Consider the following 16,755-nt stretch of genomic DNA (forward strand, 5'->3'; position numbering starts at 1 on the left):
CCGCCCCGCCGCGTTTGAGTTTGGGCGCTGTCCAGCCTGTGGACGTACGCAGAATGGGACAGGTTTGGGTCGCATGATGTGCACGTTTTCAGCTGAGACTGAATAAGGCGACACTCTGCCTTCTTGTTTCAGCTCTCATGCTGTAAACAAGTGTCATTTTTGTGGGTATTTAGTGGGATATTTTTCGCATTTTTGTGCTTTTGGTTGGTGATTTTGCTGTTTTAAATGGCCCTCGAGCATAGTGCTGAAGCGCTGTCCAGTGTTCCTAAGCACAAGAAGGCTACGTGTTAGAAAAGCTTCGTACAGGCATGAGTTACGGTGCTGTTGGCCTTGCGTTCAGTGTTACAGAATCAACGACATCCATTAAATAAGGCGTCTTCAAACAGAAACCCTCATAAAACGTGATTGTGTATTAATTGGTTGATGCACGTGGGACTAGACGCTGGCAGGAACCGCACCCTGTATTTCCCCTAGGGTTTGTGCAAATTTATGGAACATAACTGCCACTAATAATGAGACTCAACTGTCTATGATTCAAGTGACATTTTAAAGAGTCATTCTGATTGCTGTGTGGAGAATGGTTTAGACCAAGAGAAGCAGTTAGGAAGCTGGGAGACCAGCACATACGTCATTTAAAATTTTTCTACTAACAATGTTAAAAAAGTAAAAAGAAGCAAGTGGCATTAGTTTTAATAATATGTTTAATTTAACCCAATACATGCAAAATACTGTTTAAATATAAAAAATTATCAATGAGATACTTTACATTCTTTTTTCCACACTAAGTCTTTGAAATCCAGTGTGTATTTTATACTTACCGCACTCCTCAGTTTGGACCAGCTACGTTTCAAGGGCTCAGTAGCCATATGTGGCTCATGGCTACCGTATTGCACAGCGCAGATACAGAAAATTTATTCATTTGCTCATTCAGCCTAGCAAGGTCTTGTTCTAGGCCTGGAGATACACGGAATGGAGTAAAGCCCAGTCTGAGTTCTCAGAGGGCACACAGTCCAGCTGGGGAGACCGATGTTACAGCTTGTGTTGAAGACGTCAAAGCAAACGTTGAGAGGTCGGGGAGGGAGTACCCAGTGGAGGAAGACGACACTGAGAGAAGAGGAGATGAATATTGAAGTTGGGCCTTGAAGCATGAGTAAGAGTTCCCCAGGCGAAAGAAGTGGGGAAGGACGCTCCAGGGAGTGAAAACTGCTTATACGGAGTCCCGGAGAAAGGACACAGGGGATGTCTCTGAGGAAATGCAAGCAGTTCTTCGTGGCTGGGCGGTAGGGATGAAAGGGGAGGATAGAGGGTGGGGAAAGATGAGGGTCTTATAGCCCAGTCTATGGAGCGTAGAATTTATCCTGTTCAGTAGTAATGAGGAATGTCGACCAGCTCTGTGTTTTAGACAGAGCATTGAGGCAATGTGTGTGTATGGGGAAAATTGGAGGCAGGAAGACCTGTGAGGAAGGGAAGGGGCTCTTGGATGGATCGAGAGGAAAGACCCAGGGAGACTGAGGACACGGTGAGAGAGGAGGGAGGGCAAAGGGCGATCCGGAGTGTCCCATGCGGTAGAGGTCAAGTAGAACAGGCCCTGCAAACCTTACCATGCCAGAGGCTGGGGGAGAACTTACTGACCCTTCGGAGGCCACTGTATAGCAGAGGGTTTGAGAGCCAGTGAGGGCCTAAAATTTACTGAGGTGGAACTGACTTCTAGTCTCGGGCCGCAGCACTGTGTGGCCTTATTCAAAATCTTAAATTTTCTGGGGCTGGCCAAGTGGCACAGTGGTTAAGTTTGCACGCTCCACTTTGGTGGCCCGGGGTTCACCAGTTCGGGTCCTGGATGCAGGCACACCACTCATCAAGCCATGCTGTGGCAGCATCCCATATGGAAGAACTAGAAGGACTTACAACTAGGATATACAACTATGTACTGGGGCTTTGGGGAGAGAGAAATTTAAAAAGAGGAAGAGCAACAGATGTTAGCTCAGGGCCAATCTTCCCCACCAAAAAAAATATTTAAAAAGAAACTGTGCGAAATAATAAATGTTTGTGTTAAAAAAATCTTAAATTGTCTAACTACACAATGGGGATAAATTTCATACCAGCTTCATAGAGCTGTTGTGAGGGTGCAAGGGCATACCAGTTAGGTCACTTTGTATGGTGCTTGGCACATGCCAGCACTTAGTACAAGCGGTGCTGTTATTATTTGCTCTCCTTTGGGTGCTCTGGGCCTCAGCTCCCTCACTTACAAAGATGGAACTGCCATCTCCCACTTGCAGGAATCAAGGAATAAATGCGATGAGGGAATTGTATTTGCACTTAAAGCTAAGGGCAAATGTTCCTCAGAAGATGAAACATAGACTCCCCAGCAATTCTACTCCTAGGAATATGCCCAAGGGAATGAAAACAGGTCCACACAAAGAGCTGGACACAAATGTCCATAGCATTTGTTCATATTCACAGCATGAGCGTTCACTTTCACTATAGCCAAAAGAGTGGAAATGACCCATCAGCTAACAAACAGAGAAACAAATGTGCTCTAGCCATGCAGTGGAATATTATTTGTCCAAAAAAGGATTAAATTCTGACACATGCTACAACATAGATGAACCCTGAAAACACTATGCTGAGTGAAAGAAGCCAGTCACATGCGACCACACACTGTATGATTCCATTTACGTGAAATGTTCACAATAGATCCAGAGAGACAGAAAGACTAGTGGTTGCCTAGGACCGGGGGGATTTCAGGGGAAATGAGGGAGTCACTGCTAATGGGTGCAGGTTTTTCTTTTGGGGGTGATGAAAATGTCCTAAAATTGATTATCATGATGGTTGCACAACTCTGTGAATATACAAAAAAGCCGTTGAATTGTTCACTTAAATGGGTGAATGTGAATTATATCTTAATAAAGCAGTTATAAAAAAAATAGGGAGAGACTATACTCAAAGCAACTCAGCAAGAATCAGACACATAATGAAACAAGAAAGTAAAGGCCAGGGCCTCTGAGCAGAGACTGGGTGACCTTACCCAAGTTGTTTGCTGTAGAATCCTCGTGGGGGGAGTCTGAGACCCGGAGCCCACCACGGCCCCATGGTAGGTCAGGGGCTGTCATTGACCATCTCGCAGTGTAACTGCTCGTCTCACCTTTTCCCGGGGAGCATTTGATTTCTGCAGACACCTCCCCTCCACACGTGTAGGCACACGCAGCTCCTTCCGTGTCACTGGCCTCTGAGCCTCACACTTGTGTTGCAAAGCCTTTTATTTTTAGTCCAGATGTTACTGTAACTGGGGCAACGGGAGCGCCTTAGGCCAGTACGCCTTCAGCAACAGGTGCTTTTGTACCCGGTGGCCCCTGCCACCAGATCATCCTCTTGACACTGGATGAACACCTGTTGGCCTTCAATGGGGCCGGCTCACAGGGTTCCTGAGAACTGTTTGCCTCCCAGGTTGCGCAGAAAACAGCACAAAGGTGGGGAAAGTGGGAGCTCCTCCATCCTCTCTACAACCAGTGCCATCTGCTGGCAAAACGGCAGCGCAGGGAATGTGGCGGATTCTCCAGCTTGCCTGTCGTTCCCTGCCTTGGAACCTGTGTTCCATTGCACAGCGGGTAATGTTCATCCCTTAGTTCAGTTCTCTTAGGCCTGAGTTAAAATTAGGCCGGATTCTTACACTGAGACCCATAAGGAAAAGGGCACACGTCTTAAGTATTGAGCCCGATGCATCTTCATATACCTCGCTCCTTAGGGCAACCAGCACCAGGTCAAGGTGATTATCCCCAGCAACCTCCTCTGTGCCCGCTTCCACTCACTGTCCCCCCATGAGAAAGTTACCTGCCTGACTGCTAAGAATAGATTCGTTTTGCCTGGTTTTGTATCTTCTATTACAAGGTTGAGCCAGCTGGAGCATCCTGTGTGCAGTTTTGTAATGCAGCACTCCAGGTGACTAAAGGGGTTCTGCCCACTGGAGCAGAGCTGAGCATCACTGGGGTACCACTGTCCTCCCACAGTCCTCTCCCTCCTCATTAACCTCCTCCGCCCATCAGGATCATCCATCATTGGCCTGAAAGCCTCAAACAAAATCGTGTGATCATTTTGGGAGATGCAGCTAACATCACTGAGCACTTACTCTGTGCCAGGCACCAGGATAAGCACTTTACCCACACACCTCTCTTCTTTCCCACAAGGAGCCTATGCTCATTTACCTTAAGCTGAGCAGAGAGTGTAATGTGCTCAGAATTGCAGAGCCAGTGGCCGGCAGACCCCAGCTTTTGTGACTCTACACTGGTGGTCTCCTCACCCCTCAAGCTGCCCTCTAGAGATGGTGCGAGCCAGCACAAATGAGGTGAGAGAGGAAGCTGTCATTCTCAGGCCTGTTCTTTGCAAAATTTGTCTTTACACCAGCACAGGACAGGAAGGGAGCCCACCACCCCTGTCCATTGATTTGTTTGAGTTGTTGCAGGTTCCCAGACCGTTGATACAGAAAAGTGCTCTTATCAGGAGTGTGCAGTGTGACGCATTTTCATAAAGTGAACACACCGATGTACCCCCTTCCCAGTAGCCTGCCTCAGGCTCCCTTCTAAGCATGAGGTCCCCCCAGGGTCACCACGCTCCTGACTTCTAGCAGCAAAGGTTAGTTTTCTCTGTTTTTGGACTTTTTATAGAAATGGTTTCATACAGTATGAACTCTTTTATATATGACTTGTTTTGCTCAATTTTCTATACATGGGTCATCTGTATCATTGCACATAGTTGTTGATGTTCATTCTCATTGCTCTATGGTAGTCCATTATGTGGATATATCACAGCTTGTCTGTTGTGCTGTTCATGGGCATCTGGGTGATTCCCTCGTGGGCATTTTTAGTTATTGTGATATTGGTGTCACAGACATTCTAGTGCATGGTATGAGTATGTTCTGTTGGGTGTCCGCCAAGGGGTGGAATGGCTGGGTCGTAGGGTGTGCATACTTTCAGCTTTGTAGACCTTGCCACACAATTTCCCAGAGTACTTCTACCAGTTTACGCTCCACCGGAGCATGTGAGAGTTCTGCTGGCCATAGCCTCGCCAACACCTGGAATTGCCAGACCTTACTATTTAAATGCTAAAACAATTCTAAATGGAAACATGAATGATTTCAAGTTAACATCTATTCTGTAGTATTTCTATCATTAATATGGCCCATGAGAGTTGGCAGCTCCTTTGCGTTTGTCATCCGTTTAGCAAACAGCTACTGATCCCTCCTATGTGCTGGGCTGTGTGCTGGGGCTAGAGAGACAGAGAAGAAGGAGAAACGCCTCTGTCCTGAAGGAGCTCCAGGAGCGCCCTCGCTTCAGGTCTCAGCTCAGATGTCACCTCCACAGACCCCTGAGCACCGGCCCCCTTTATCTCATTGTCTGCTTCATTTTCTTCATAGCACTTACCGTCATCCAAGGTACCTTATTTATCTGTTTGTTTACTTGTTTGCTCTCTTCATGAGGGCAGGAATCTTGTCTGTTCAGTGTTCTGTAGCCCCTAGAATAGTTTATGGCACATAGTTGACATTCAGTAAATATTTGTTGAGTGAATGATTGATTGAATAAGTGACTGGCAGGACAAGAGCTGAGATCTTAGATTCAAGTCCTGGCCCTGCCACATATTAACTATGTGTGACCTTCGGTAAATTATTTAAGTTTTCTGATCCTCATTTCCTTATCTATAAAACAATAGTGCTTGAACTGGCAGAGGAAAGAACTAGAGAGCTTGAAGCTAGATTGACAGAGATTATGCAACCTTCAAAAAATAGAATAGAATGAAGAAAAATGAATAGAGCCTCAGAGAAATGTGCACCAGCATATGTTAATGGGAGTATCAGAAGGAGAGGAGAGAAACGAGCAGAAAAAATATTCAAAGAAATGCCTGAAAACTTCCCACATGTACTTTTAAAAAAACTCATTAATCTGCACATCCAAGAATCTTAAAGAATTCCAGGTAGGACAAATGCAAAGAGATCCACACCCACACACATCTTAGTTAAAAAAAAACAAAACAAAGAAAAAAGTCTTAAAAAGAGCAAGAGAAGAATGACTCATCACATGCAAGGGAACCCAAATAGTATTAACAGCTGACATCACCAGAAGCAATGGAGGCTGGAAGGCAGTGGGATGATGCATTCAAAATGCTAAAAGAGAAATAAGGATCATCCCTGTCTTGTAGGATTATTGTTTGCATCAAAGAAATCGTAAATTCAGTGTCTGACGACAGTGCTTCCCTGAACGCATTATTAAGGTACATAGGGTGTTGCTTCAGATTGTCTTCAAATTCTTTTGTGTTATTTAATCCACTCTATGTGAGTCAACAGGGGCAGCTCAGTATTGTTAGGGCAGAAGGTAAAAAGCAGCCTTCTAGTATTCATCTGGAGGTTTGCCAGAAGCAAATATCTCCATTTATGGTCCTTCTTAGGAGAAAGGCTCTCTATAAATGGCTGTTTTATTCATTCATTCAATCAGTATTTATTGGGCACCTACTATGTGCTTGCTAGAAGCAGTCTCCTATTGGAAGGAAGATAAAATCTACCTCCAGGAACTCATAGAGTAGTGAGAGAGAATGGCACTAATCAAACAGCCACACAGATGACCTTGACAAGCATGTGAAGAAAAGACATGAAAAGTGCTAAGATTCCAGAGTCAGGGACATTTACTGTAATCGAGGAGATGGGGAAGCCTTCCCTTGGAAGGTGATGGCTGAACTGAGGTCTGAAGGATAAGTAGGAGTTCCCTTTCCCAGGTAAAGATGGGAAGGAAAAGTATTTCAGCCAAGGAGACTACATGTGCAAAGGCCCTGGGGCAGGAAGGAATAGGACAAAGGCACAGGGACTAAAAGAAAGCTAATTTGAAAATTCCATGTCTGATAAGTAGTTAATATCCAGAATATATAAAAAATTCCTGTAACTCAACAACAAAAAAACGAACAACCCAGTTAAAACATGGGCAAAGGACTTGAATAAGTGTTTCTCCAAAGAAGACACAATTCAAGAAGATATGCTCAACATCACTAATGATTAGGGAAATGAAAACTAAAACCATAATGAGATACCACTTCACACCCATTAGGATAGCTATTATCAGAAAAACAGAAAATAAGAAGTTCTGGTAAGGATGCGGGAAAATTGGATCACTTATGTGTTGCTGGTAGGAATGCAAAATGATACAGCCACCATGGAAAACAGTATGGTAGTTCTAAAAAAATTAACTGTGGAATTACTGTATGACTTAGCAATTCCCTTTCTGGTTATAAACTCAAGAGAACTGAAAGCAGGGACTTGAACAGGTATTTCAAATACACCCATGTCCCACCTTCGTAGCAGCTTTATTCACAATGGCCAAAATGTGGAAGCAACTCGTGTCCATCATCCATTGATGGATGAGTAGATAAGCAAAGTGTGGCATATACATAAAGTGGAATATTATTCAGCCTTAAGAAGGAAGGAGATTCTGACACATGCTACAACATGGATGAACCTTGATAACATTGGGCTCACTGAAATCAGCCAGTCACCAAAGAACAAATACTGTATGATTCGATTTATATGAGGTGCCCAGAGTTATCCAACTCATAGAGACAGAAAGGGTGGTTGCCAAGAGCTGGGGGAGGGGAGAATGGAGAGTTGTTGTTTAGTGGGGACAGAGTTTCATTTGGGTGGATGAGAACAATTCTAGAGCTCGATGAAGGTGATGGCTGCGCAACAATGTTAATGTACTTAGTGCCGCTGAACTGTGCACTTAAAATGGTTAAAATGATAAATTTCACGTTATGTATAGTTTAGTACAATTTTAAGAAAGAAATTCAGTGTGCTATACTCAGGGAACAGAGAGAGCTGCTATGAGTTGAGGCTAAAGAGGTAAGAGGTGGGCCTAGCCATGCACCATGTAAACCATGTCAAGTGGTTTGGTCTTTGTCCTGAGCAAGGGACTGGAGGGCTGGCGGTGGACAAGGAGGGGAGTGGATGGAACTGGGAGATATTTAGGAGGAAAATTCAATAAGGCCAGGTGAAGGATGTCATGTGGGTGACTGGGTGAAGGAAGGCATCTGGAACATCCCTGGGCGGCTCCTGGAGACCTCTGGTCTGAGGTCTTGTTAAGGGAGCTGGACAGTGCCCTGTCCAGGTCCCAGTGCAAGTGTAGACTTTTATTTTCTTCTCCCCAAAGCCCCCCAGTACGTAGTTGTATATTCTAGTTGTAGGTCCCTCTGGTTGTGCTATGTGGGACACCGCCTCAGCATGGCTTGATGGGTGGTGCCATGTCTGCGCCGAGGATCCGAACTGGGGAAACCCTGGGCCACCAAAGCAGAGCATGGAAACTTAACCACTCAGCCACGGGGCCGGCCCCCACAAATGTAAACTTATATTTTATGCCCCCCAAGAAGAAATTTGGGCACTTGCAGCCCCTACCCACCTGGACACACCCTTCTGGGTGGGTGGACATCAGGGGACCCAGGGAGTGCAGACTCTGATTGACTGTAGCCTCTCCTAGACGCACCCACCTGCCCCTCACCACTGAGTTACATGTGTGCTTTCCTGACTGTGACGTTTGGCCAGCCTCGCAGATGAGCACTTTGGACCAGTCAGGGGTTCTTCTGGTTGCAAGCAACGGAAACTGAGTCTGGTTACCTGAGCAGAGAAGGACTCGATTAGAAGGTCATGGTTGCTCAAAGAGTTGGGTTCCTTGACTGGGGAACTGGAAACCTGGGCCTGGCCACGATGCCACCACAGGACAGCCTGCCTGGGAAGCTTAGGGTGCCATTGCCCAGTGGCCCGGCCACTGGGCCCTTGACTGCACTAGGGTTGTCCTGAAAACCCCCTTCCCTTTTCATCCGCCCTTCATCCTAGCGAAATAAGAGCTGTTAACCCCATTTTAGAGACGAGAAAGCTGAGTCTCGGGGAGGTGAGTGGCTTTCCTAAGATCGGGTATCTTGCATAACATGGGAAGTGGCTGAGTCACTGCTGTCCCACATACCACCCCCAGACCAGTGCCTAACCCGTGGCTCTCCACAGCTTCCAGCGGGTTAGTCCAGAGCCGATTTGCATTTAAAGAGGCTTTTTAAAATATTGGTCCTCAAATTCAGAACCAGGGACAGCAGTTGCCTTGTTGATTTTTCACACCTAACCAAAAATGCAACCTTGGAGCAGGGGTGGGGAGATCTGATTGGACCGTTAGCTTCTGCGCAGGGAGCAGGTCACCTGCACCTGTTGTGCAAGCCCGCACCCCCAGCCCGAATAAGCAGAGTGTCCCGATGCTAGGCAGCCAGAAATGGCAGACATTCACCCCAAACTCTAATCCTTCACCAGCCATCCTTCCCCCTCACAGTTCTTCCTGAAGTGAGAGAAGAAAGGTCACCTAGTCATCATACTTTGGTGTTTATCCAGCATGAAAAATGAATGACTCGTCTGGGCAAAGCGGATGAATGGCACTTTACAGAACTGATTTAATCTTGACATCAATTTATTTGGGAGGGAAAAAAAATGCTGCTTCTCATTTCCAGTCATGTTAATTGGTGTCTGGCTCCGACCAGCCATTCAAGGAATGTCGCAGCAACAAGTTTGTCCTGAAATTGTCTGAATTAGGGTTCTGCCATCAGCACTGAGCAGTGCCAGATCACAGCTGCTATCTGTTGACCTCAGGGCCGGTTCCCTTCCCAGGGGGCAGCACATCCTCTTGGGAGCCAGGATGCCCTGTGGAGTGGCACGGTGGCCTCCTCCACACAAGCTGCCAGGTCTTCAGGTCTTTCATTTTTGTAATGGATGTTTTATTTCCGGGCCTAGAATAACATGACTTTTAGATTTTATGGATCCTTTCAAGTCTAATACATTAGATTTTTTTTGCATTTTCATCATAAGTGTTTTAATTTAGCTGCATCAAATCACCTGCAGCATACACAGCTTTCCCAAATCTTGCCATTCTTTACCATGAAGTGATTGCACACATGTGTGCACATAAATGCAGGTCGGTACTCTCCATGCCCAGTTTCTCTGGTACAGTGTGGGAGGGGACCACACCAGCTGTGAACCCCAAGGGGTATCTTTGGGGGCCATCTTAGAGGCTGGCTACCCCAACAACCCAATTAAATTAGTGCCCATCCCCCACTCTCATTTTGTCCTATTTTGTTATATTAATAACTCTTATCACTCCCTGAAGTTATTTTCTTGCTTTGTTGTAAAATAAGTATCTTTCTCCTCCACTAGCCTGCAAGCCCTGTGAGATCAGAGACTCCTCAGACCTGCTCACTGTGGGCTCCTCCATAATTAAGAGCAGCCTCTGGCACATAGTAGGTGCTCAGTAAATATCGGGGAGGAGAAGAATGAAGCGTCGGTGCCAGGCCCAGGGCGGGTGCTGCGCCATGAATCTGTCTCTCTGTGGTGGGCGTGCAGCGCTTGTCGTGAAGGCCTGAGACCAGACCTCTCTGAACTGTTGCAACCTGGGCTGATGACGGAGCTTCCCTGTCTCAGATCCCAGAGGAGCACACACCGTGGGCCCCAGGAGCTGCCAGCACCAATGAGACACTTCTCTAAATGCCCACACCCTAGCTTCAGAGTCAGCCGGGGAACTAGTAACCGACACTCCGCCTCCCACCAGGACTCCTGAAGTGAAGACCCCCTCCCCCCAAACAAGGGAATGGTTTCAGATGCTGGGCTCCCCCAAAATGACAAAGAGCCGTTATACCCACTTACCCAGCCTGGTCCCCAGTGACCAAGAATTGCTGCAAATTCTGTCACCCACATTTCTTTGTAAGGCCTGTGGGGAGCCCCCTGGTCTGGCCCCACATCCACCTCTGCAGCCTTGTGGCTACACTGAACTACCCACTCCCTCATCTTCCCTTGCCCACCTAGGAAAGTCTTGCTTATGGTTCTGTAATGATACAGCTCCACAGTCCCTTGTCTGCAGTTCCAAATCCAGAAGCTCTGACGCTGCCGGGTTCTTCCTAAGTTTGCACTTCCTAAGTCTTTGCCTCCAGGCAAGACCACCAGGAAGCCTCTGCAGTGGAGCAGAGTTGAGCTTACTGACTTGTTGCCACAAAGGGGAACGTACACCGTGGGTGTTCTGATCACCTCCCATTCACCCCATTGGTGAGGGAGGGACCCCCATCCCCAGAAGTACGAGACTCACTCTGGACAGGTGAGATGGACAGCTGTTGTTAACCACAGATACTCTACAGATCTGTATATGTATACTCTATACGTTTATACATATATAGCTGGGGGATTAGGACACCACCTGCCACACAGCACTGCTCGGGTTGCACTCGGGAGCAGAGCCAGCAGGGGCTGTGGGCTGCAGGCTTTGTGGTGACAGGGGTGGGGCGCCCCCTGGTTCCCGCGGGAGGGCGCGATTCGCTCATTTGAATAGTTCTGCAGGCTGGCAGGGAACTGAGGCCCCTCAGGCTGAGAACAGGGTGCAGTGCAGCTGGGTCTGGCTGGTGGGGGAACTAGCCAGGAGGGGAGCCTTTCTGGCTGGGTGGGGGGCACATGTGACAAGAACAGGGGGACTCGAGGGGCTCTGTGCGGCTCAAAGATGTCAAGGCAGCACTTGAATTTGTAGGTCTTACAACACAATGGGGACCCTAGGGCATCTGTAAGAGGGTTCAGTTAGAAGGACTTATTATAGGATTGGGGTCCATGGGGGAGTGTTCTGGATTGGGTACTGTCAGGAAGCAGGGTCGTTCTGTGACTGGGTCTTTTAATCAGTCCTGTCTAGAAAGTGGGAAGAACGAAGCAGAACTAAAGCTCTGGTGGGTAAAGAAGCAGTGGTCACTCCTGTTAGCCAGGGTGCGGGGCTCTGCAGTCAAGTTTGGGGTTTGGACAATATTCTTGTTTTTGTCTGAGTTCAGAGCGGATTACAACAGGTCTTATTTTGTCCTGGCCCTTCATGTTCTCTGAGGTCGTGTTCACAGGTGTGTACCAAGGCCCTCCCAGCACCTCCAGGGCCTGTGGTGCAGGGCCAGCTCCCGCTGTCAGGGGCTGCTCTGCTCATCTCCACACCCCCTTCTAGCCAAGAGTAGACGAGGTCAGCCCTGAGAACCCCTGCTAGGATGTCTGGAGCTTCACTGTGGCTGAATGGTGTGGGTCAGGAGGTGGTTCAGAGGACGTCAGCCACAGCTGGACTGCAGGTAGACACTCCTGTTTTCACACAGGGCATGTTGTCGAGTCCTCTCATGGGACAACCCCAACACTTAAGACTCTGGACAGCAGCCATCAGGCACCCACAACACAGGCCGTTATCAGAAACAAAACCGGCTGTTGGTTCTGGTGATAGATCCCGAAGACAGGGGCCTTGATTGCCACACAGGCCATAGAAACACGCCTGGTCTTTCCCTAGAGACCCAGCTGGCTTCTTTTTTCAGCCTTGTCACCAACTGTTCTCCTCGACCCGTGATGTTTGTGTAGTATTTGCATAGGTGCAGCCAGAAATGTTTGCTCAAGTGCAAATTCCCCCTCTGTCAGCCGAGAAGAAATCCAGGGCTCCATGATCAGCTAAGGAATTTCCATTTCACTGGCTTGTTGGGTTTCCAGAGCGGGAGCTTGGGGTTCCTAACTCCAAGAACTCTGTTTTCTGTCCGGATTCTGGAGAGTTCCAGGGAGCAAGCTGTCTCTCGGTCACCTTCCCTGCATGCTTCTTGGAAAGGGTCATCGGTCTTACGTAACCAAAGGGCTTGAATTAAAAGGCTGACCGTTCATCTGTTCAAACACTCATCAGCTATTAATTGGGCACCTACTTTGCCCACTTCAGGCTCTCGGAAGCACAGCCACTTGCCCACGTTCTTTGGTGTCCTAGCAACCAGAAACTCTCATCTGAGCTCCGGCCAGGACAAAGGCCATTTTCTCCCTGACCACTGTGACTTGGAGCCTCCCAAGGCCTCTGAGGACCTGTCCGTGCAGTTCAGGGATCCCTTGAAAGCCATTGCTTGTCCCCAAGGACACCGGGAACTCCAGCCCAGCTGACCCCCCGGCAGAATGAGCTTCTCGCTCACGTTCTCTGAGCTGGTCAACATTGCCATCCCGCAGTGCGGGGTGGTGAACTTCAGGGCCCTGCACCACCTGCTCCAGGGCATCCTGGAGCACATCCACATGGCCGAGCTCAAGAAGGTCCTCTCGGGGGACGAGGACTTCCTCCAGACCTCGCAGGAAATGTTCATACCCCGGGAAGGAGATGCCCAGCCCATCGTCAACCCCATGAAGAGGGTCAGCAACATCTTCGACCATGTGGTGAGCCGCATCGACAAGATGGAGAACCAGCTGGCCATGCTGCAGGAGCTGCCCTCCACTGCCCAGCTGCTGGAGGGCAGCCAGGGCACGGGCCAGCCCGCCCGGGAACTGTGGCACCTGATCAAGCTCCGGAAGATGGTGGAGGGCAACGAAGAAGCCACGGCAAAGGTAAGCCGCCCGGCTTCCAGGCTCTCCCTGCCCCCTTTGCCCTCCTCCCAGGCATCTCACCCACTCTTCCCTTGTGCCCCCTTGTGATGGGCCCTCCCCCTAAAGGGGGAGGAATGCAGCTTTGGTGTCAGTCAGAACCAAAGTTCTAAGCTTGCGTCCTTCGTCCAGTAGGTGAGGAAAGAAGCTGGACACAAAAGGCCACGTGCTGCGTGACTCCATTCACACGAAATGTCCGGAACAGGCACACCCACAGGGACAGAAAGCAGATTGGTGGTTGCCAGGGGCTGGGGAGAAGTGACATGGGGAGAGACTGCTGAGTGGTTATGGGGTCTCCTTTTGGGGTGATGAAAAGGTTTTGGAGCTGGGGCAAGGTGGTGGTTGTACAACGTTGTGAATGCACAAAATGCCGCTGTATTATCCAGTTTAAAATGTTTTATTGTACGTTGTGTGAAGCTCACCTCAAATAAAAAGAAATAACCGAGGACCCACAATGGGGGAGGCTCCGTGGTAGTCACAGTGAATAGGAGTTCATGTTCTACTGAGGGGGACAAACAGAAAGCAAGTGAATAAAAATCTACAGAAACTAGCCATGTGAAAAGGGGGAAGAACATTATCCCTATTTTATGGGTGAGGAAACTGACACTCAGAAATGTTCATCAGTTTGCTGAAGGTGCAGCAGCAGTGATGGCGGAGCAGGAGATGAGCCGAGCCCATCTGACCTAGGGCCTGCCTTGCACCTCGTGCTCGCCTGCCTGCCCGCCCAGCACACAGTTAATCCATCAGGAGCTGTAGCCATGCGGGAAAGAGTTTGGATCTCGGGAAATAGATACGCAGCCTCTTTCTCCTTCCATCCTCCCACTGGCCAAACCAGAAAGCCAGAAGTCAGAGGGCCAGGAGTATGTGAGCGCAGTGCCTGTGGGTTGACCTCCTGGGGCACCGAGAATGTGGCAGGGGTGGAGGGTGGATGTGCAGGGCTGGGTGGCAAACATCCATCACATGGAGGGACCACTTCGAGGCATGAGCCCTAACTGAGAAGGGAGTCAGGGGCGAAGCAGGTTGAGATGGTTCTGGAAAGATGGATAGAAGTTCAGCAGGCAGATAGGAGAAGGGGGCCTTTCCAGAGGAGGCAGTGGCAGGAGCCAGCACGGGGCACGTCTGGGGCATAAGGGACAGTCCTGTTGGCTCATCCCTGGAGGAAGGTGGTCGATGATGAGTTGGAAAACTGGCTGGGACCCCACTTTGGGGGTCTTCAGATGCCAAGAAGAAGCGTTTGTTCTCATCCAGAAGGTGGATTGTGGGAGGCATGCAGTCTTTCCCATAGGGAAAGTGGATGTGAGCTGAGCTGCCCCTGGAGAAGGCTGGCCTCAGGGGGAGGGATCAGCAAAAGGAGGCAGGGCCAGGAGTAGGGAGGCCACGAGCCATGACCACCTGGGCCTGAGAATAGGTCAGCACGTCAGGTGTGGTGGGTGCAGAAAAGAAGGGCTGTTTGCAAGAAGATTCAACTCAGAGAACTGGACACCAGCAAAGGGAAGGGCCGGGGGTGGGAGGTGGGAGTGCAAGGAGGAGCTGAGTGGGGTGAGATGACACTTGTGTCGAGATGCTGATGAGATGTTCCAGGGGAGATAATGGGCCAGCAGACAGAGAGAAATGAAGGTGCAGGACTCGGGGGACAGGAGACAGCTGGAGCCAGGGCATGAGATACAGGGACCAGAGAGTGAGGACAGACCCCACAGCTTGGAAATTGCAACTCCACACCAGCCTACATACAACATATTTATCAAGAACAACACAGATGTTGTTTGACAAAGGACCAAGGTGAGTGGGCCAGACAATCATCACTGGTGGAGGCCACAGTGGTACCCACATATCCCTCTGTGTGGTCCCTTTGGCCTGATGTGGCTCTGGGTAGGGTGGAGATGGTCCATCTGGGCATAGCCATCCATCCCAGGGGTCATCGTCCTCCTGTCCTTGGAGATGGCATGTCCCAGATCCTCTTTGAGCTAGTCTCTGCTCACTGGGGTGTCCAGCCGCATCTCCCTGGGGGGTGGGTCATTTCCAGGATATCTTAGGTTAGCATTCTTGTTTTTCAGGTTGAGGTAAAATTCACATAACATAAAATCAACCACGTTGAAGTGAACAATTGGGTGGATTTAGCACACTGACTGTGTTGTGCAAGCACCACCTGTACCCAGTTCTAAACCGTTTCCATCACTCCAAAAGGAAACTCTGAACTCCTCAGTCACTCCCCATGCCCTCCTCCACCAATCCCTGGCAACCACCTATCTATGCTTGTGCTCTAAGGATTTACTAATTCTGGACATTTCGGAGAAATGGAATCATACAATATGTGGCCTTTTGTAACTGGTTTCTTTCACTTAGCATGATGTTTTCCAGGTTCATCCATGTTGTGGCATAAATCAGTACTCCATTCCCTTTTTATCGCTGAATAATATTCCATTATATGGATAGACCATATTTTGTTTATCCGTTCATATATTGATGAGCATTTGGGTTGAGACTCTTTTTAAACAAAGGCATTGGGGCCGCCCCCGTGGCCAAGTGGTTAAGTGTGTGCACTCCACTTCAGTAGCCCAGGGTTTCACTGGCTCGGATCCTGGGTGCAAACATGGCACTGCTCGTCAAGCCATGCTGAGGTGGTATCCCACACAGCACAACCAGAAGGACCTACAACTAGAATATACAACTATGTACTGGGGGGCTTTGGGGAGAAGAGGAAGCAAAAAAAGAAAAAACAAGAATGAAGATTGGCAACAGACAATGGCTCAGGTGCCAATCTTTAAAATAATAATAATAATAATAAATAAGCAAACAAACAAAGGTGTTGTGTTATTTGAAGGATGCTGGGGTTTCTCACTGGCACTAGGGAAGAAGTGAATTGGCAGGCCTCGATAGGTTGGAAGAGTTCATGGATCTCCTCCATTCTAGAGACAGCCCTTAACCCGTCTCAGCTTCCGCCTGCAAGTCTCTGTGTCTTCTGGTTATAATGTTTGGGTAGAATAGGATAGAACATCTGGGGTCAGCTGTCCACTCCTGGCCCAGTCAGCCATGGCCAAGCAGGCAGATGATGCCTAAGAATTATAGCTACTGGGGCCCACACCAGCAGGTCTCAGAAGGGGGCCTGGACTGGCAGGCACACCAAGACTATCAACTACAGAGGGGCTGCCGGGCTTCACATCCAGCCTGGGGGGCTGAGGAGGGTGGGAACCTTGGTACAGGTGTTTGTAGAGATGACTGAGAAAAACAGATGATGCAAACTCCTTTCCTAGAAATCGGAGACACTGAGCCACAAGAAACACAGGCCAGAGTCTGCCAGCTCGACTTTCCTGGGCTCCGTGCCC

General features: G+C 48.8%; 1 protein-coding gene across 7 annotated transcripts in view; it reads left to right on the plus strand.

Annotated features, from left to right (window-relative positions):
* The first annotated feature begins 12,431 nt into the window (after window positions 1-12,431).
* The window catches only part of C7H16orf96 (chromosome 7 C16orf96 homolog), a 39,826-nt gene continuing 35,502 nt past the window's right edge, over window positions 12,432-16,755 (plus strand). For 2 of the 7 annotated variants that reach the window (XM_046665957.1, XM_046665962.1), the window contains exon 1: window positions 12,452-13,396. In XM_046665957.1, the coding sequence (XP_046521913.1) occupies window positions 12,977-13,396 (420 nt within the window). In that variant the 5' untranslated portion in view covers window positions 12,452-12,976. Of the gene's footprint in view, window positions 13,397-16,755 lie in introns of all 7 variants that reach the window. The other 5 variants (XM_046665964.1, XM_046665961.1, XM_046665963.1 and 2 more) reach the window with 5 other exon arrangements.

Source organism: Equus quagga, chromosome 7, assembly GCF_021613505.1.
Source record: "Equus quagga isolate Etosha38 chromosome 7, UCLA_HA_Equagga_1.0, whole genome shotgun sequence".
NCBI classification, from domain to species: Eukaryota; Metazoa; Chordata; class Mammalia; order Perissodactyla; family Equidae; genus Equus; species Equus quagga.